We start from the raw sequence: 22,175 nt of genomic DNA on the forward strand, positions 1-22,175 counted from the left end.
ATGTGTCAGTTTTCCACTTCACCTCAGTCCATCATAAATGAGCTCAGGTCCAGAGAAGGTGGCGGTGTTTCTGGATATTGTTTATATATATGTTTTTAACTTGCATTTGTGGATGCAGTAATGAACTGTTTTCACAGACGATGGTTTTCTGAAGTGTTCCTGAGCCCATGCAGTAATTTCCACTATAGAGTCGTGTCTGCTTTTAATGCAATATCGCCTGAGGGCCTGAAGATCACAGCCATCCAATGCTGGTTTTCAGCCTTGCATACAGAGATTTCTCCAGATTCTCTGAATCTTTTAATGATATTATATAACATAGATGAAGTGATTCCCAAATGCTTTGCAATTTTACACTGAAGAACGTTATGCTTAAATTTTTACACTATTTTCCCATGCAGTCTTTCACAGAGCAGTGAACCCTTCCCCATCTTTATTTCTGCAACACTCTGCCTCTCTGAGATGCTCTTTTTATACCCAATCATGTTACTGACCTGTTGCAATTGAACTATCCATCCATCCATTATCGGTAACCACTTATCCTGTACAGGGTCGCGGGCAAGCTGGAGCATATCTCAGCTGACTATGGGCGAGAGACAGGGTACACCCTGGACAAGTCACCAGATCATCGCAGGGCTGACACACATAGAGACAAACAACCATTCACACTCACATTCACACCTACAGTCAATTTAGAGCCACCAATTAGCCTAACCTGCATGTCTATGGACTGTGGGGGAATTCAGAGCACCTGGAGGAAACCCATGCAGACACAGGGAGAACATGCAAACTCCACACAGAAAGGCCCCCATCGGCCACTGGGCTCAAACCCAGAACCTTCTTGCTGTGAGGCAACAGTGCTAACCACTATACCACCGTGCCACCTCACTTGAACTAATTAGGGTTTTGGTTTTTTTGTTTTGTTTTTTTAACATGACACAACTTTTTCATTCTTTTGTTGCCCCTGTCCCAACTTTTTTTGAAATGTGTTGCTGGCACTAAATTAAAAATGAGCATATATTTTTCAAAAAACAATAAAATTTCTCAGTTTTAACATTTGATATGTTGTCACTGTACTATTTGCAATGAAATATTGGGTTTCCATGATTTGCAAACCATCACATTCTCTTTTTATTTACATTTTACACAGTGTCCCAATTTTTTGGGAAATGGGGTTATATTTCAGAAGCTGACAGATGGCCTACAACAGCAGAATACCACATCAAGTTCTACTCCTGACAGAATAAGAATCTGAGGCTATCATGGGCACAGACTTACCAAAACTGGACGATTGAAGATTAGGGGAACAAAATCACAGTCTTCAGCTATTCAGTTTGGGTAAGCCAGTACCAATAATAGCCTCAGATTCCTGTTCTTGGCTGATAGGAGTGGAACCTGCTGTTGTAGCTCATCCACCTCAAGGGTTGATGCGTTGTGCATGCTGAGATGCTGAGATGATTTTCTGCTCACCATGGATGTAAAGAGTGCTTATTTGAGTTACTATAGACTTCCTATCAGCTCCGACCAATCTCATAATTTTTCCTCTGATTTCTCTCATCAACAGAGTGTTTCAGGCTACAGACCCTTTGTTGTTGTTTGCACAATTCTGTAAAAACTCTCGAGAGTGTTCTGTGTGAAAATCCCAGGAGATCATCAGTTTCTGAAATACTCAAACCAGCCCATCTGGTCCCAACACCCATGCTACAGTTAATACAGTCGTGCAAATGGGTGTGCCACATGCCCTGACCTGTTGCAATACTTAAATATGCACTCAGTGTCCACTTCATTAGGAACACCTATACACCTGCGTATTCATGCAATTACCTAATCAGCAAATCATGTGGCAGCTTCAGTTAATGTTCATATCAAACATAAATAATGTTCATATCAAATGTTAAGAGCTTCAGTTAATGTTCATATCAAACATCAGAATGGTGAAAAAATTGTGATCTCAGTGTCTTTAATGAACTCTCTCTCTCTCTCTCTCTCTGCACTTGTTTCAGTCCCCATTTTTAACCATTTTTGTGCAAGCATATCTATTTAGATAAATGGAGCAGTGAACAAACTGCTCTATGATTGGCAGGACTTTATGAAGATGTCTGTTAAAAGAGCTAACTTTCTAGATATGCTAGGGTTCTGCCCCACCCACCCCTTGAAATGAGCTGATACTAATTATTATCTTAACCTTAGTGTTACTCCCTCGCCAAAATATATTTCTGGCAAGATAAATCTGAGTGTTGAAATGAGGAAATACCGGTTAGGGTAGGGCATACCTTTGGGGTGAGTTGACCATGTAAGACAACAAGAAAAGCAAAACATACAATTTGGTTACTCTCAGTAAGACAGACAGACAGTGCAGAAGGTAGAAACAGTGAAGGATATCAATATCACCCAGCCAAATAGTACACCATGATTAACATATTGGATTGAACCATTATCATCAACATTTATCACAAGGGAAAAAAAAAGATTATGACAGGATAAGAAGACAAACCACCACTGTCGTGCTTTGCTACACGTCTCGGCATGTAAGTTTACTTACTCACTGTAGTCTCTGTAATTAACTGGTATTCAAATCATATAAGCACAATGTTCTGATTTTCAAAACTTATTTATTGTATATAATAAATAAGTATATTGTATATAATAAATAAATTGACAATACAGCATTTAATAATATTATTAGTAAACATATTTCTCAGTAGGGCGGCACGGTGGTGTAGTGGTTAGCACTGTCACCTCACAGCAAGAAGGTCCGGGTTCGAGCCCCGTGGCCGGCGAGGGCTTTTCTGTGCGGAGTTTGCATGTTCTCCCCATGTCCGCGTGAGTTTCCTCCGGGTGCTCCGGTTTCCCCCACAGTCCAAAGACATGCAGGTTAGGTTAACTGGTGACTCTAAATTGACCGTAGGTGTGAATGCAAGTGTGAATGGTTGTCTGTGTCTATGTGTCAGCCCTGTGATGACCTGGCGACTTGTCCAGGGTGTACCCTGCCTTTCGCCCATAGTCAGCTGGGATAGGCTCCAGCTTGCCTGCAACCCTGTAGAACAGGATAAAGCGGCTAGAGATAATGAGATGAGATGAGATATTTCTCAGTAATGTCATATATGACAGTAATGTAAATTAAAAGATGTATATATAAAAGGTTAGATATAGTGTACATTTTGAACTGTTCAATTGTCTTGTCTTATGTAGTGCTTGAGGAGCAGTATACAGTAGTTTGAAGACCATTTCTGTTTTAGTAAGTTATCTGTGTGGGCATATAATGCATCATGCATGCTATCTAAGTTTCATAGAGCAATGTAGATGAACAGGTTGAGTAACAGGTAAAAAGAATGTGAGAAATGAACAGATTGCCTCCTAGCTGTATATCTCTAGTATGTTCAACGTAACATGTGATGTTTGACAAGCTAGACCCAATGTTGCTTATGCCCTTTAGTTGTATCTATACTCATCGGCCACTTTAAGAGGAACACCTGCTGATTCATGCAGTTATCCAGTCAGTCAATTATACTGACTGGTGTCAATGCACTGCAAAAAATTGAAAACGGAATTTGAGGAGAAAATTACTTAATACTAGTGAAGTTATCTTGCTGCATGGACAGATACTTTTACTTGACAAGACATCTTGGAATAAGTTGGTTGCAATCTAGAACTAGGTTTAATAATCTCAGAATTGGTGTCTTGTATTCTTCTAATAGGAAATGCTAGATCATTTCAACTATTTTCAAGATATTTTTACTTATAATTTTTACTTATATAATTTTTTGCAGTGTGGCAGTTGAAGCCTGGAAAAAGTCTAGATGGCACATTTCCAATCTTCAACTACGTATCTACTTACAGTGAACCTGTGCCCACCATGCTTACCATGTTTGAGTTTTTTTTTTCCTCATTGTAGACTTCCTATCAGCCCAGTCTGGCCATTCTCCTCATAGAACTGGCACTGACCGGATGTTAATTACCTCTGCCAACTTTGTTGGAGACAGTTATGGTTTCACTTCTGTTGTTTTGTTTTTTTGTGTGATTGTTGCCAATGTAACTTAAAAAGTAGTGAACGGCTTTAGATGAAGCTTTGAGGAAAGGTGGGCCATGGGCCAAGGAACAATTGATTAGATTTTGATGCAAATCTGGATCTGTGGCTTGGCGGAAGTATGCACTCTACTGAGTGCCCTTCTAGTTTTTTTTTTTTTTTTAAGAATAGCTTTATTGATTTTTCCCTTGAACAACACAGCACACAAACAGCTCGGACATCATATGGCAGATAAAAAGACTAGGCAGGAACATAAGTTCCAGGAAACATAAATAAATAAATACTTGACATGGTAATAGTGGGTATCATAACCTACTCCTGCCTCCGAAATAGAAAAATGCTGCAACGTGTACATCTGCGAGTAACAAGGTTAGAAAGTTGTCAGCAAACTCAAGTCCAATTTAGAGAGCACAAGCTCAGTCTAAGATGTTCTTGCAAATCCTTGTAATAAAGAAGATGATAAAGTAGAACCAATATATTTTAAGTAAGGGTCCCAGACCTTGTGAAAGGAGTCCACTGTGGAGTGGAGCAGACAGGAGATATATTCACTAGGGATGCACTCCATAATGATATTGTGCCAGGACTTTTTGGATGGAGCAGCATCCTTAGTCCAAAAGAGCAGGATGTTCTTCTTGGCAGCAAAAGTCAACAGGTTAAATAGTCTTTTGTGCTTTGTGTTTACAACGTGACCATCTGGGAAGCCAAGCAGGAGACACTTGGGATTAAACTGAATTGGGACACCAAATATGACAGACAGTTCTTTAACAATACCAGATACAAAGTTACAAAAACAATACAAAGTTACTGAACTTTGTAACTTAACACATGACCAGAGACAGTGAAAGTAATGACCAGTTTCAGAGTTACACTTCCAGCAGAGCAAAGACACATTAGAATCCATTTTATTTTTCAAAATAGGTGTTATATGAATGCGATGCAGAATTCTGAATTGAGTGGATTTGGTGCAATTGCAGGCAGCACGGTGATGCTTAGCGCTGTCACCTGTGCTGTCACCAGTGCTTAGCGCTGTCGCCTAGTGCTGTGCTTAGCTGCTTAGCGCTGACAGGTTAGCGCTGTCGCCTCACAGCAAGAAGGTCCAGGTTCGAGCCCCGTGGCCGGCGAAGGCCTTTCCGTGCGGAGTTTGCATGTTCTCCCCGTGTCCGCATGGGTTTCCTCCAGGTGCTCCGGTTTCCCCCACAGTCCAAAGACATGCAGGTTAGGTTAACTGGTGACTCTAAATTGACCGTAGGTGTGAGTGTGAATGGTTGTCTGTGTCTATGTGTCAGCCCTGTGATGACCTGGCGACTTGTCCAGGGTGTACCCCGCCTTTCGCCCGTAGTCAGCTGGGATAGGCTCCAGCTTGCCTGCGACCCTGTAGAACAGGATAAAGCGGCTAGAGATAATGAGATGAGATGAGATCTTAAAGCCTCAATCTAGATGACCAGGCATAAAGTCAGGGTTATAAAAAATCGGAGTGAGGGATGATGTTAGATGGTCATGGCCCCCTCAAGCATGTATGGCTTTCCAGGCTTTGGCTGTATTTAGGGTGATCAGATTGGTACAGAGGTCTGTAACAGATTTAAGATTATTCACAAACAGGTTCCATAGGGAACATACAGACTGAGAAGATTCAATGTCAAGCCAAATCGAAGCAGGGTCGTGTTTAAGCCAATCCACAATCACCCAAAGATGAGTGGCAAGTTGGTAAAGTCTCAAGTTTGGCATATCTAATCCCCCATCGGAGACAGTCGTCTGCAATTTTGCCATTTTAAGTCGGGGCTTCTTTTTGCTCCAAATGAAGGAGCTCAGCCATCCTTCAATCACCCTGATGACCCTGTTTGACATTAAAATAGGGATCATTTGCAGGGGGTAGAGCAGCCTGGGTAAAATATTCATTTTTATAAGAGCAATCCTACCCAGCCAAGATAGAGGAAGAGGGGCCCAGTGGTCTAAGTCTGCCTTTATATTGTCCAGGAGAAGAGGAAAGTTAGCACAAAACATCTTATCAAAAGAGGGTGTTATGGACACACCTAGATACTTAAAACCTGAAGGGGACCAGCGAAAGGGGAAGGGCTCTGACAATATTGGGAGAGCTGTTAAAGTCCCTAGCGGCATAGACTCTGACTTAGCAAAATTAATTTTATATCCTGAGAAAATGCCAAATGTAGTAATGGTCTGAATCAGGCTAGGAATAGAGGTCTGTGGTCTGGAAAGAAATATCAATACATCGTCCACGTACAATGTTATTTTGTACTCCCTCCCACCAATAACACCAGATATTTGAGCACTCTGCCGAATTACTTGGGCCAATGGTTCTATAGCAATATCGAAAAGCAGTGGGCTTAGTGGATCACCCTGCCTATTTCTTCAGTAAAGTGGGAAATTGCCACAGTTGGATTATTGTAAAGAACCCTGACCCAGCTAATAAAGCTATTACCTCAGCCAAACTTTTCTAACGTGTAAAATTAATACAACCACTCGACCTGGTCAAATGCCTTCTCGGCATCGAGAGAAAGCACGAGGGCAGGGTCCGTAGAGTGCTGTGAGAAACTGATTACATTAAGGAGCCTTCTAACATTATCACTAGAGTTACGACCTTTAATAAAACCGGTCTGGTCCCCACTGATACGGTAGGGGAGCACTTTTTCCAGACACATAGCTAACATTTTTGAAAGCAATTTTTGGTCCAAATTAAGTAGGGCTATAGGCCTGTAGGAGGCACAATTGTCAGGGCATTTTCCCCTTTTAAGAATAAGGGAGATGTTAGTTTCCCTGAGTGACTGAGGCAGGATCCCATGAAACGAATGATTGAACATAGCCAACAAGAGGTCCAAGAGAATGGTGCTGAACTCCTTATAAAACTCACACCCAAATCCATCTGGCCCAGGGGCCTTCCCTGAAGGCATAGACTTTAAAGCAAGAAGAGCTTCCTCTTTTGTGATTGGGGCATTCAGTAGCAATCTGTGAGCCTCTGTAGCCTGTGGGAGCCTCAAGTCAGAGAAAAACAAATGCATGAGTTCTGGGGCATTGTCAGGCTGTTCAGACATATATAAATTTGAGTAAAATAAGGCAAATTCCTTGTTAATGGTTTTAGTGTCAAATGATCTGACACCCCCTGAATTTGTAATTGAAACAATTGTTTGTGAGTCTGCCCTTCTTTTAACGAGATTGGCAAGATATTGCCAGGCTTATCACCAAATTCATACAGCCTCTGTCTGGTGAATTTAAGGGTATGTTCAGAGTCCTGAATTAACAGGGTCTTAAATGCTGTACATGAGGCTGTCAATTCCTTCAGTAAATTTAGTCTGGGGTTTGATATGTAGTTTTTCTCCAGGTCAGCCAACTTACATTCAAGGAGTTTAAGTCTTTCAGATTTGCAGCACCTTTTAGAAGTTATAAATGATATAATCATGCCCCAAGAATAGGCTTTACATGTCTCCCATAAAACAGAAGGGTTGTCTATAGACTGCAAATTGATTGAATAAAATATCTTAAACTCCGATGTAAAGCAGGAGACAAATTTGTCATCTTTAAGAAGGGATGACTGAAATCTCTAATGTTGTGACAATGCCCAAGCCTGAGAAAGTGAATAAACCATAAACAAAGGGGCATGGTCAGATAATAATATATTGCCAATGTTGCAGGAGGTAATCAGAAACATTTTTGATGAGGGGAGAAAGAAATAATTGATTCTAGTATGAATTTTGTGGGGGCAGAGAAGAAAGTAAATTCTGAATTTGTGGGGTGAAGCTCTCTCCACACATCTGAATAGCCAAAATCATGATATATAGATGTAACCATCTGAGCTTGTCTGGATGGAAGGGAAGTATCGGGTGGAAGTTTATCTACAGAGGGATTCAGATGGCAATTAAAATCCCCACCCATAAATGAGTGGTCTGAGGCCAATGTTGCAAACTCAGCAAATGTCTTAGAGAGAAAATCAGGGGAATAGCCTGGAGGGCAATAGAGATTCATAAGTGTCACCTCCATATCTGAAAGGACCCCTTTAACAATTACATAGCAGCCCTGATTATCTTTGACACAATGAAGTGCCCTAAGTGCCAAATTTTTATTGACCAGAATGGCTACACCTCTGCTAAAGGAAGAATAAGATGTTGCAAAAACTTGTCCAATCCAACTTTTTTGTAATTTCTTAATATTATCTCCCTTTATATGAGTCTCCTGAAGAAAAGCTATAGAGACCTCTTTTGTTTTCAGAAATGATAATACAGCCATCCTCTTTGCTGGCTTATGGAGACCCCAAACATTCCAGGAGCAAAATTTAACTGGACTTAAATTAGACAAAGTCATAAGATTTGAATGAATTTACAAGCTGATAAGGAGATTTATATGTTAGGAATTGCAACCAAATTGTCAGCCTAGACCCAGGGGCCAAATTGAGTTTTTCCATTTTAAGTATCAAGTAATCTGTTTCATAAGAAACCCACATCAGTAAGAGGCTGAAGAAACAACACACACAAAAAGAAAACCCACCAATAAACCTATCATTTTTGTACAACCCCGATTCCAAAAAAGTTGGGACAAAGTACAAATTGCAATAAAAATGGAATGCAATGATTTACAAATCTCAAAAACTGATATTGTATTCACAATAGAACATAGACAACATATCAAATGTCGAAAGTGAGACATTTTGATATTTCATGCCAAATATTGGCTCATTTGAAATTTCATGACAGCAACACATCTCAAAAAAGTTGGGACAGGGGCAATAAGAGGCTGGAAAAGTTAAAGGTACAAAAAAGGAACAGCTGGAGGACCAAATTGCAACTCAATTGAAACTGTGGCAATTAAAATTTGAGGTCAATTGGCAATAGGTCATTAACATGACTGGGTATAAAAAGAGCATCTTGGAGTGGCAGCGGCTCTCCGAAGTAAAGATGGGAAGAGGATCACCAATCCCCCTAATTCTGCGCCGACAAATAGTGGAGCAATATCAGAAAAGAGTTCGACAGTGTAAAATTGCAAAGAGTTTGAACATATCATCTCCAGTGCATAATATTGTAGGTGCATTTGGGTAATTGAGTGATCAAGCTCATTAAATCTGAAGGTTGATAATTAAAATTGAATCAGTCTCATTTGAATTGTTTCAGTGAATCATTTTCATTGAATCAGTCTCATATTATCATTAAATCACTCATGGAATCAGTCTCATTAATCAGTCTCATTAATTAATACCATTAATTTTGGTGCTTAATAATAAATTACCAAACAGCTAAATTATGGTATATTCCAAATTATTATGATCACTTACCATATTACATAAATCATATGCACCTTTTAGAATTCTTTGGAGATTGGGGACTTCAAAGATATTGGAACACAAATAAACACAGTTTCAATAATAAATGAATTTATTATTAAAAAAATATTTAAAAAATGGATAATGGCAGTTGAAATATATACAAACAGTGAGGTGTGTGTGTGTGAAGACAAAAGATGAGCTTTGTGTGTGTGTGTGTGTGTGTGAGAAAGACCCTATGGCCTGAGCAGAAGGCTAGCGTGGGATGCTAGCTAGGTATGTTCGTGTGTGTCCACGTGGTGTAGGGATCACCACGTGGGATTTGAGGAGAACAAAGGAATTAGCCTTGTGTGGCTAAGCTAAGACAAAGGGAAGTTAGCTAAGGTGGGTTTGTGAGACATGTGGCCACGTGTGGAGGCCTAGATTAGCCTTGTGGTTAGCTAAGACAAAGGAATGCTAGCTAAGGTGTGTTTGTGTGTGGGGAGAGAGAGAGGTCTTGTGTGTGGCCTACAAAAAGGATTAGCTCTGGTAGCTAACTCCATGTGTGTTTGTGGGGGAGGAGTTGACCACGTGGTAAGGCCTATGGCCTAGCAAAAGAAAGAAGCTAGCGTGGGATGCTAACTGAGGTGTATTTGTGAGGCCAGGTGAGGCCTGTGACCATGTGTTTGTGTGTGTCAGGCCTGGTGACCACGTGTTCGTGTAAACCTAGATTAACCTCGTGTGGCTAAGCTAACACAAAGGGAAGCTAACTAAAGTGTGTTTGTGAGTGGGGGAGGACCGCCACATGTTTCTAAGACAATACACTTAGCTTTGGATGCTAATGGGACAAAAGAAATTAGTCGTAGGCTAATTCCACTAGCTTATAACAGTACTGAATCCACTGAAACCTTGATAAGGTCAAAATGTGTGATAAGGAAATTAAAGTGTTAGTCAGGAATAAAGAGAAGCATGCACAGCCTATCTATTAAAACAACTGAGAGATTAAAACAAAACAATAAATCAATTCAACACGCTGCATGTTTACAGTGTAACAAACCGTTCCTGAGGTAAATTCACACTACTTTAATAAAAGCTAAATTCCTAAGACTAGGTTTTTTATTATGCCCAAAAATGCCAGTCTTACACGAGCTTATGAGAAGATGTCCCGAGACTTTTGGAGTTTTTCACCATGGTGGAGATCTCCGTGAAGCACAGGGGATTTCTTGGAAGAGGTTGAGTTCACAGGAGCCCGTAGAGACTTCTGTAGAAAAACAAAGAATTCTTAATCCGACGCTTCGTAGCTGGTGGGAAGAAAATCTTTGTAGAACAATGTGCACAGAGCTTCAGTTAAAAAAGGGTCCAGCCGCTCTCTTAACTTTGAATTAAACTGCTTTTGGGCGGCAGTTGTGACGTTACTTCTAATACGAATAAAACTGGTTGTAACTCAAGCTGAGTTTAAAAATCGCCCGACTCTGGAGTCTATCTTGGCCAAGGGTAAGAAAGAAATCGCGCTAAATCGTGGATCTTGCAAGAAAGAGTTTTTTTCTGGTTTGCTCAGGTGGAGCGAGCAATTCCTCCTTGTGTCCAGGCGGCTGCTCCAGACGGAAAGAGGAGGAAGCGGAAGCGTGTTCCATTACTTATGCTTTCCTGTAGGATGTGACGTTGGTGATCCTGCCCCCGCGTGACACAGGTCAACGCGGAAGTTGGCTGATGGGAAATGTAGTTTCTTAAAAGGGACTGTACCTACAATATCATCAAAAGATTCAGAGAATCTGGAAGAATCTCTGTGCGTAAGGGTCAAGGCTGGAAAACCATACTGGGTGCCCGTGATCTTCGGGCCCTTAGATGGCACTGCATCACATACAGGCATGCTTCTGTATTGGAAATCACAAAATGGGCTCAGGAATATTTCCAGAGAACATTATCTGTGAACACAATTCACCGTGCCATCCGCCGTTGCCAGCTAAAACTCTATAGTTCAAAGAAGAAGCCGTATCTAAACATGATCCAGGAGCGCAGACATCTTCTCTGGGCCAAGGCTCATTTAAAATTGACTGTGGCAAAGTGGAAAACTGTTCTGTGGTCAGACAAATCAAAATTTGAAGTTCTTTATGGAAATTAGGGACGCCGTGTCATTTGGACTAAAGAGGAGAAGGATGACCCAAGTTGTTATCAGCGCTCAGTTCAGAAGCCTGCATCTCTGATGATATGGGGTTGCATTAGTGCGTGTGGCATGGGCAGCTTACACATCTGGAAAGACGCCATCAATGCTGAAAGGTATATCCAGGTTCTAGAGCAACATATGCTCCCATCCAGACGACGTCTCTTTCAGGGAAAACCTTGCATTTTCCAACATGACAATGCCAAACCACATACTGCATCAATTACAGCATCATGGCTGCATAGAAGAAGGGTCCGGGTACTGAACTGGCCAGCCTGCAGTCCAGATCTTTCACCCACAGAAAACATTTGGAGCATCATAAAACGGAAGACCTAACAAAACAAAGACAAAGACATAACAAAAAAAAAGACCTAAGACAGTTTAGCAACTAGAATCCTACATTAGACAAGAATGGGTTAACATTCCTATCCCTAAACTTGAGCAACTTGTCTCCTCAATCCCCAGACGTTTACAGACTGTTGTAAAGAGAAAAGGGGATGTCTCACAGTGGTAAACATGACCTTGTCCCAACTTTTTTGAGATGTGTTGTTGTCATGAAATTTAAAATTACCTAATTTTTCTCTTTAAATGATACATTTTCTCAGTTTAAACATTTGATATGTCATCTATGTTCTATTCTGAATAAAATATGGAATTTTGAAACTTCCACATCATTGCATTCCATTTTTATTTACAATTTGTACTTTGTCCCAACTTTTTTGGAATCGGGGTTGTACCTTATACATATGTGTCCCGAGCAAAACACAGAACCACAACAAAACAGACCTATCAGTGTCTGGAGTGCCCTTCTAGTTGTTTTTTTGAACCATTCTCCATAAACTCTACAGACTGTTGTGAGAAAAAAAAAATTCCCAAGAGGTCAGCAATTTCTGAAATACTCAAGCCAGCAACCATGCCACAATCAAAGTTACTGAGCTCACTTTTTCTCCATTTTGATATGAACATTAACTGAAGCTTATGATCTATATTTTGATGATTTTATGTATTTTGCTTCTGCTGCACGACTTGCTGATTGGATAACTGATTGAAAGAACAGGGGTACAGATGTTCCTATTAAAGTAGCCAGTGAGCAGATATTATGGATTTGAAAAAGAAACCTGTGTAATAGTACATTCCCTAAAATATCCACAGATCTGACTGAGAATAAGAATTCTTCCCTCCTCTACTAGGATATGAGGATTTTTTTTGCCTTAAAACTAATACATTTGAATGCAATTGTGAAGTGTGCCTTTATCATTTGATACAACTGAAGATTTTTTTTTAGAGATTTGTATGCTTAATGAATAGCTTTGTTTAAAAGAAAATGCAAAAATAATTACATAAATGTCATTACGGTATGTCTTCAGGCATTTAACACATTGTTATTAGAGACACTTGCATACTACAGAAGGCAAAATTCAAAGTGAGAAAGAGGGAAACAGCTTGTTCCCTTTGGGGGAATTATTAGGGAGACTATGCAATGGGAAAGAGATATTTTTCCACAGATTCTAAAATTCAGTCAGCACATCAGGCTAAGGCCACAACCAGTCAGAAAGGGCATCAAGAACAGTTAAGACGGTTATCTTTGATCTTCATTATTTTAGGCCTGGTATAATTCTCTGGCTGAGGGAGAGAATGTTTCCAGACCAATGATCTGTGTTAAAACCAGAGATCTAAAGCAGACATTTATGAGCTCAGGTCATAGATAAGGACCTATAGCATATATGTATAACCTATAGCATAGAACAGACAGGATGGTATGTGTTGTAAAAGATGGTACAGTGTGTGTGTGTGTGTGTGTGTGTGTGTGTGTGTGTGTGTGTGTGTGTGTGTGTTCGAAGCTTCAAAGGCCCATGATAATATCCTGATCTTTTTTATGACTTTGGGGTGAAGAACCTAAGTACAGTGTAAATGTTTTTTGAGAGAGAAGCCTGAAAGTAGGGATAGTGTGAGGAGTGAACTAGTGCTCAGAGGGGCAACACATGGGTATGAACCTGAAGCTTCAATAAAACCTTCTTCTCTCCTCCAAGTTTGTGCCTGCTTGCATCTTTATTAAAGCAGAAAACAGAAAATTTACTTCATAATCCAACAGACACCAAGACAGCTCTGTGAAGTTGGCAGAACTTGATCAGAAATGATCAGGAAGCAAATACAACAAAGGATAAGCAAAGTGTATTGACACTGTAATTGTAGTGACATTTAGAAAGAGCCATTTTACGCTTAAAGTAAAATATCTCATCATTTTCCAGACTATTTGCAGGTGGTAATAGTGATTGTTTTCTTTTGACAGCATGTTGAATTCGACTAATGCTACAAGCCAGTGTCAGTCAGACGACAGGCTATGCAGTAAGTAGCACAGTTTTTTGTATCACTATCATTGAGTTGGGTCACAAAAAAGTAATGGGTGCACATAATTTGCTAGGTCGAGTTCTTGAATTAGAGTGTCACAGTGGTGCACTGGGCAGCATTGCTCCCTCACACTTTCAGGGTTCTAGGTTCTATCCTGAGCTTAGGTTACTGTTTGTGTGGAGTTTCACGTGCTCTCTCAGTGGTCACATCAGTTTTCTCTGGTTTCTTCCCATTGTCCAAAAACATGTAGATTGCCGTCATCGTCGTTGTTGTCATCACTGCCAAACCCAATCTGGGCTTGAAGTGAACCATGTTTGAGTGATGTGGCGCCACTTCTCTTGATTTCTAGCAGTGCTCCAGAGCACACTTGCACTTTTGAAGTTGGATTGGAAGTTGTGCAAGTAAAGTCTTCTTTGACTACCTTGGGTTTCTTTCCATCAGTTCTTCCTCCAAGGCACAATTCTAGTCATCCTCTCCTTATGTAATGTCCAATAAACTTGAGTTGGCATTGTTCAACTGTTCAGGGGCGCAGATAGGATTTTTGAACTGGGGGTGACTGAGCTGTCAGCAAATGATATATATATATATATACTGAAGCTTCAATATACATTAGAATTGTGAGTTTTCTAACTGAATGAACAATGGTAGACAAAGGCCTACCTGGTCAACACTAGCCATACATGATCAAATTGTTATTTGTCTGGTATGTTAATCACGCTCCAAAACTTCATGTCTTCTGCATGTTTTATTTAAACATTTGCTGATCTCAGCAGGATGAAGAATCTCATCACAGAACTTCTAACAAAAAGGGAATGTCCAAAAATTAATAACAAAATAAAATTGAAATGATTCACGCGTGCCTTCATGTAAATGATTAGAAACATAAAATGTGTATGAAAACAGAAGTATAAACACTTGAACAAGATTCACACAAATAAAAATAAAAAGTATTTTTTCCAATAAACAAAATTGATAGAAAAAAAAAATTCCCTCTGCAGCCAAACAAATTTACCATCTAGAAGCAGACTCAATAGGTCCCAAAAACATCTCTCTGCCGCTTCCCAGTTTAAAAACTGGGACATCATGGAACATGGAATTTGAAAAAAATGGACAGTTAATGAAATGAAATGAAAACCCCAATGTTTATGCTGGTAGAGGCTAGATTTCAATACTTTTCTGACTTCAAACTTCCAACTTACGAGTACTACTGAACGCACCATTAGTCATAGCAGAAACACCGTTGCGATCAAATGGATCAGCTGTGCAGTGTTATTAACCGAATTACGTGGAAAATTGAACACCTTGCTTTCTCAACTCTCCAAGGATCTGCTCCAGCCTTTCCCCTTCTTGAATCGGTGTAATGTGGATTGATCACAGACAAGGCTACTGCTGCTGCCATTTCAACTTTGTGCTGTAGTGTAAGTTAGTCTAACTAACGGAACATTAATCCTCACTTTTTCTACCTATGTTTGGCGCCTTACGTAGGGATGGTGGGTGGGGGGGACAGATAGGGGTCACTATAAATCTGGGGGGGGGACATGTCCCCCCCGTCCCCAGTGCCATCTGCGCCCTTGCAACTGTTGTCAAGCATTGTCTTTTTTGGCCTACACATCAGAGGACTTGTTCATTTGTAATTCTATCCTTGTATGAGATCTTGAGCAGACAGCAATAAAACCATATCTCCACAACTGCAATGTTCCACCGCGCTTCTGCTGTGAAGGCTCATGACTCGCATCCGTATAACAAAACGGACCATACAAAGGTTTTGAGAAGGCGTATTTTTAGCATAGTTGATAGTTTTCTATCTGTGAACAAGTTCTTCATTTTGTTGAAAGCGTCCTTAGCTAATGCAATTCTTCTGTGTATTTCAATTGTATGCAGATTGTATATGTTATGATTGTATATGTTAAATTACCCCATGTGTGATCTCTGCTATGAAAATAGATTAATTGCTAGATTTAATCAAAGCATACTATTTTTCACTGGGGTGTGTTTACCTAGCATTTTCCTCGCATTGTGAGCAACAGTGAATAAAGTGAAAAACGTACAACAAGGGTATTAAGGATGCATGGACTTTACTGGCATCATGACAGTAATTTAGATCAAATCAATTTATGATTTGGTCACAATGGGAGATAACACAACTATGGTCGGATGTACACAAAATGGGAAGCGGGCATGTTGAGAAGAGTACTGTGGTATGTTGAGCGGGTGGGTGGAGGCCAGAAATGATTTTGCAAAAGCTCTTTATTCAGATTTTCAGCTTCCAATAATACTTCCAGTCACACACACACACACACACACACACACACACACACACAACAGTTGCCTGGTAGGGGAGAGAGCTCTCTTCCTCTAGCCTGGGCCCGCCCATCCTAAGCGTGACGCAACACGAGGGCCTGTTGCGAGCTTAGTCTGGCCAGGCAAGCTATCTACAGCTCTTCCAAGCTCCTGAAAAATCAGGAGCCAATCACCTTTGAGCATCTCCAACGGCCCTGGGTAGAGGCGTGTTCAAGGCAGTGACGTAGTAGAACTGCGACCGGAAGCCATAGATTGTTTACAGAATCTATGCCGGAAGCGCTTCATTCACTAGAAACATTACGAACATGGAGCAAGTTCTCATTGAAAACGGAGCAAAGAGCAGCCCTGGAGGTATTTATTGAAAGGAAGGACGTTTTTGCCTTGCTCCCGACCGGCTTCGGTAAGAGTTTAATCTACCAGTTAGCCCTGTCACGTCACATATGTCAGAGGAAAGAGTGATGTGATTGGTTTAAGCTTCGTCACAGCCTTTTCTGGCTTCAACCAGTAGCAAACTGAGGCATTTCAGGGAGGCGGGTCAACCACGCACTTTGGGAAACGGTTGGGCTTAATATCTTTGCCAGAACAAATGCTCACAGAGCTTTGAAGTCGCGTTAGCCAGACTACTCTTCCTCTGCTCTCTCTCTCCTTATATAGGGTGCGGTCCCTGGGGAAGACACACAAACACAGATTAACCAACATCAGGTGCAGTGATTCTGCCACTTACCTTCCCTGACTCCGCCCTCTGGTCAAAGACCAACGCTTGACCACGCCCCCGCTGCCACATACCCCCACCGCCCAACTCAGGCCGGGCAGCCATCCGGCCCGCAGCCGACTCCCCCCCCCCCTTGACGGGAGAGGAAGTCCGCCACGACCATCTGCACCCCCGGCCTGTGGACCACCTTGAAATTAAAGGGCTGGAGTGCCAGATACCAACGGGTGATCTGCACATTGACATCCTTCATGCTGTGGAGCCACTGGAGGGGTGCGTGGTCTGAACAGAGGGTGAAAGGGCGTCCCAGGATGTAGTAGCGGAGGGCAAGGACCGCCCACTTGATCACCAGGCACTCCTTCTCAATGGTGCTGTAGTGCCCCTCATGCACCGACAGCTTCCTGCTTATGTACAGCACGGGGCGGTCCTCCCCCTCCACCTCCTGGGACAGAACAGCCCCCAGCCCTCTGTCTGACGTGTCTGTCTGCAACATAAAGGGAAAAGTCAGGGGAATGTAACAGTGGCCCCCCGCACAGTGCAGCCTTCACCTCAGAGAAAGCCCGCTGGCATTGCTCCGTCCACTGGACTGGATCTGGTGCCCCCTTTTTAGTGAGATCAGTCAGCGGGCTGGTGACGTCCAAATAATTAGGTATAAACCTATGATAGTAGCCAGCCAGCCCCAGGAACTGTCTCACCCCCCTTTTGGTCTTGGGCCTCGGGCAGGCCGCAATCACTGCTGTCTTATTAATTTAGGGATGCACCTGCCCATTGCCCAAGTGGAAGCCCAGATACCATACTTCCAGCCACCCAATCGCACACTTCTTCGGGTTGGCTGTGAGACCCGCTCACCTCAGTGACCTAAGGATGGCTCTCAGGTGTTGCAGGTGCCATGGCCAGTCGTTACTGTAAATTATGATATCATCCAAGTACGCGGCTGCATAGGTGGTGTGGGGGCGGAGGACCCTGTCCATAAGCCGCTGGAATGTAGGTGGCACCCCAGACAACCCAAAAGGAAGTGTGACAAATTGGTGTAAGCCAAATGGTGTGGAAAAGGCCATTTTTTCTTGGGATAGTGGAGTCAAGGGGATCTGCCAATAACCCTTTGTCAAATCCAGTGTCAAATAAAAGCGAGCCGTGCCTAGTCGATCAAGCAACTCATCAATACGAGGCATTGGGTATGCATCAAATTTAGACACCGCGTTGACTTTTCTGTAGTCCACACAGAACCGGACCGACCCGTTGGCCTTGGGAACCAAGACCACTGGGCTGCTTCAGTCACTGTGGGACTCCTCGACGATGCCCATTTTGAGCATGGCCTTGAGTTCTTCCCAAACCACCTTTTTCTTGTGTTCGGGCAGCCTGTAAGGGCAGCTGCACACTACCACCCCCGGGGGCATCTCAATGTGGTGTTCTATGAGGCGGGTGCGGCTGGGCAGGGGTGAGAACACGTCCGAAAATTCAGTCTGCAACTGGGCAACCTCCGTGAGTTGGATCTGGGAATGGTGGTCTCCACAGGGGACCGGAGAGGTACGCGATGCCAATGTTCCCTTTGGGACCTCTGGCCCCAGCTCTGCCTTCTCCGGAACCACCGACACCAACGCCATGGGGACCACCTCGTTCCAGAGTTTGAGCAGATTGAGGTGGTAAATCTGTAGCGCCCCGCCCCTGTCCGTCTGCCTCACCTCATAGTCAACGTCCCCGACTCGCCATGTGACCTCAAAGGGTCCTTGCCACTTGGCGATCAATTTGGAGCTCGATGTGGGCAACAGTACGAGTGCTTTATCTCCCAGTGCGAACTCCCTAAGGCGCGTACCCCTGTCGTACAGGCGGATTTGCCGTTCTTAGGCCTGCTGCAAATTCTCCTGGGTTAGGTGAGTGAGTGTGTGGAGTTTTGCGTGCAGATCGATAACATATTGAATTTCGTTTTTACTCGGTGAAGGTCCTTCCTCCCAATTTTCCCGCAGTACATCTAGGATGCCGCGCGGCTTATGCCCATATAATAATTCAAACGGGGAGAACCCTGTGGAGGCTTGTGGGACCTCTCGCACTGCGAATAACAGGGGTTCGAGCCATTTATCCCAATTGTGTGCGTCCTCGCTTACGAACTTTTTAATTATATTCTTGAGGGTGCGGTTGAACCGTTCAACTAAACTGTCCCTTCATGGGTGATAAACGCTGGTGCAGATCAGCTTAATTCCCAATAACCCATACAGTTTGTGCAGTGTGCATGACAAACCAAGTGCCTTGATTAGTTAGAATCTCTTTGGGGATTCTGACTCGGGAGATGACGTGGAAGAGCGCTTCTGCAATACTGCGTGCTGAGATATTGTGAAGAGGCACTGCTTCCGGGTATCGCGTTGCATAATCCACCAGAACTAAAATAGAGCGATATCCTCGTGTTGACCGATCTAATGGCCCAACGAGATCCATCCCAATTCTTTCGAACGGGGTCTTGATTAATGGCAGGCGCAAAGGCGCTTTTGGAATGGCTGCTGGATTTACTAACTGGCATTCGCGGCACGCTGTACACCACCTACGGACATCGCCGTGAATCCCTGGCCAATAGAATCGGGCCATTATTCGGGCTAGTGTCTTATCCTGCCCCAAGTGTTCAGCCATGGGATTAAAGTGAGCCGCCTGGAATACCAATTCCCGGCAGCTCTTTGGGATCAAAAGCTGCGCGATTGGCTCCTTAGTCTGAGTGTCCTGCGTCACTCGGTATAATCTATCTTTTATAATGGAGAAATAGGGGAAGGACGGGGTGGCATTTGGCTGGAGCGTTTGACCATCGATTACTCTCACTTGGTCAAATGCATGCTGCAGAGTCTCGTCTAGCGACTGCTCTAATGAAAAATCCGCGAGGGATTCCCTGAGAGAGGGAGGAGGAGCCTGCGGCTCCTCACTCTGACGCGGAGATGACATAGACGGCTCTGTGACAGCTGCTCCCACCAATGCCACACTAGGACCTCCCCCTGCTAAACTACGGCAGGACCCACTCTTCACTAAATGCGCTATTAACTCCCGAAATCCTGGCCAATCAGTCCCAAAAATTACACTAAATTTCTCCCCTCGAAATAGAATGTGGACCGACACTAAAGGGTAGTTGTGAACCTCCCCATGCACACACAACACCTTCACCAATTGTGCTCTCCCCAATGCCTCGTCTTGCACCAGGCTTTGGTGGGTTGAGGTCTGATTACAGCCAGAGTCCACTAAAGCCTGATACGTATCCCCTTGGACACTCACCAGTATGCGATACGCTCCGGCCCAATCGAGGGCGGTTCCTGGCACATCGGGGATCCAGACCACCCCACCCACCTCCATTGCCGAGCACTGATGCTGGAGGTGCCCCAGTTCCCCGCAGCGCCAGCAAACCGCCCTGGGCTCTCTCTCTGCACCGGCTCTCTGGGGCTCACTCACCTGGTGTGGGGGGGGGGGGGGAGAGAGACAGACACAGAAACGGGAGGGCACCACGGGTGCAGCGGGCCGGCTGGAGTGGAGCCGGCCCCCGCCTTCGCGGTGGGGGAACAGGGCGAGAATGAGACAGAGGAGGGGGCATAGAGAGAGAGAAGGAGAGAGAGAAAAAGAGGAGATCTGTGATCCTGCCATGGGAACAGCCACCAAATGATCCTCCGCCAACTCAATGGCCTGATCCAGTGACACTGGGCGATGGCACTGGACCCACTCCGCGGTTCCATCGGGGAGTCGTGCGATGAACTGTTCCAGTACCACCCGATCGACGATTCCCTCAGCGTCGCGGTTGTCAGCCCTTAGCCACTGCCGGCAGGCATCCTGGAGTTGCTGGCCAGTCGCGAACGGCCGGCCGGCCTCCTCTAGGCTTAGAGCGCGGAAGCACTGGCGGTGTTGTTCAGAGGTGCGCCCCACATGCTGGAGGACAGCCCGGCGCAGGTCCGCATAGACCAGCTGGCTGTCGGTGGGGAGCTGTAGTGCGGCCAGCTGCGCCTCACCCATTAGCAGGGGGAGGAGGCGCACCACGCGCTGTTCCACCGGCCAGCCCCAGGCCTCTGCTGCTTGCTCGAAGAGCACTAGGAAGCCCTTGGGGTAGTCATGCGGGCCCATCTTCATTAGGGTGAAGGGGGGAGGGCCCGCGGTGTTGGAGGTGGTGGACCCCGCCAACGCGAGGAGGTGCCGGAACGCCTGACGATCTTCCTGCTGCACCAGCACCAGGGCCTCGAACCATTGCGCTTGCTCCTTTCGGAGGGCGACCAGCGCCTGGTGCTGGCTCTGTTGGGCCGTGGCGAGGGTGTGGATCAGGTCCGCGAAGGGGGAGGACTCCATGGGGCTGTTCTCCTCTGTGCTCCCGTCCCGGGTTTCGGCACCACTGTAGTATGTTGAGCGGGTGGGTGGAGCACAGAAGTACGGCAGGCCAGAACTGATTTTGCAAAAGCTCTTTATTCAGCTTTTCAGCTTCCAATAATACTCCCAGTCACACAGGCACGCACACACACATCACTTGCCTGGTAAGGGAGAGAGCTCTCTTCCTCTGCTCTCTCTCTCCTTATATAGGGTGCGGTCCCTGGGGAAGACACACAAACACAGATTAACCAACATCAGGTGCAGTGATTCTGCCACTTACCTTCCCTGACTCCGCCATCTGGTCACAGACCAACACTTGACCGTGCCCCCGCTGCCACAAGTACAAATTAACCAAAACCTGGACAATATTTTAATACTGTAATAATTAATGGAACAATGTAAATAAAATCATTTTCAAAAAGTATATGTATAAAATAAATTGTGCACAAGCATAATGATTTCGGGGCGGCACGGTGGTGTAGTGGTTAGCGCTGTCGCCTCACAGCAAGAAGGTCCGGTTTTGAGCCCCGTGGCCGGCGAGGGCCTTTCTGTGTGGAGTTTGCATGTTCTCCCCGTGTCCGCGTGGGTTTCCTCTGGGTGCTCCGGTTTCCCCCACAGTCCAAAGACATGCAGGTTAGATTAACTGGTGACTCTAAATTGACCGTAGGTGTGAATGTGAGTGTGAATGGTTGTCTGTGTCTATGTGTCAGCCCTGTGATGACCTGGCGACTTGTCCAGGGTGTACCCCGCCTTTTGCCCGTAGTCAGCTGGGATAGGCTCCAGCTTGCCTGCGACCCTGTAGAACAGGATAAAGCGGCTAGAGATAATGAGATGAGATGAGATAATGATTTCATGAACTGAGTTTAACATCTTATGACCATGCTATATACAATTGAGTACATCATGCACACAAAATAAAAAGTATCTTTTCATGGCCTGTCCATGGATTCATACAGTTGCCCTATGAAAAAAAAAAATCAGCAAGAAATAATTTCAATTAAAATGGACAAATAAAGCTATAGGATGTCAGGTTTTGGAAAACGTCATGGCAGACAATGTCCATATGCAGATA

The 22,175-nt window shown here is 44.0% G+C and overlaps 1 protein-coding gene across 4 annotated transcripts in view; it reads left to right on the forward strand.

Moving 5' to 3' along the window:
* The first annotated feature begins 2,296 nt into the window (after positions 1-2,296).
* The window catches only part of styk1a (serine/threonine/tyrosine kinase 1a), a 639,066-nt gene continuing 619,187 nt past the window's right edge, over positions 2,297-22,175 (forward strand). For 2 of the 4 annotated variants that reach the window (XM_060904071.1, XM_060904072.1), the window contains exons 1-2: positions 2,297-2,525; positions 13,718-13,773. In XM_060904071.1, the coding sequence (XP_060760054.1) occupies positions 13,719-13,773 (55 nt within the window). In that variant the 5' untranslated portion in view covers positions 2,297-2,525; position 13,718. The remainder of the gene's footprint in view (positions 2,526-13,717; positions 13,774-22,175) is intronic. The other 2 variants (XM_060904070.1, XM_060904073.1) reach the window with 1 other exon arrangement.

The sequence above is a fragment of the Neoarius graeffei genome, chromosome 22, assembly GCF_027579695.1.
Source record: "Neoarius graeffei isolate fNeoGra1 chromosome 22, fNeoGra1.pri, whole genome shotgun sequence".
Lineage (NCBI taxonomy): Eukaryota > Metazoa > Chordata > Actinopteri > Siluriformes > Ariidae > Neoarius > Neoarius graeffei.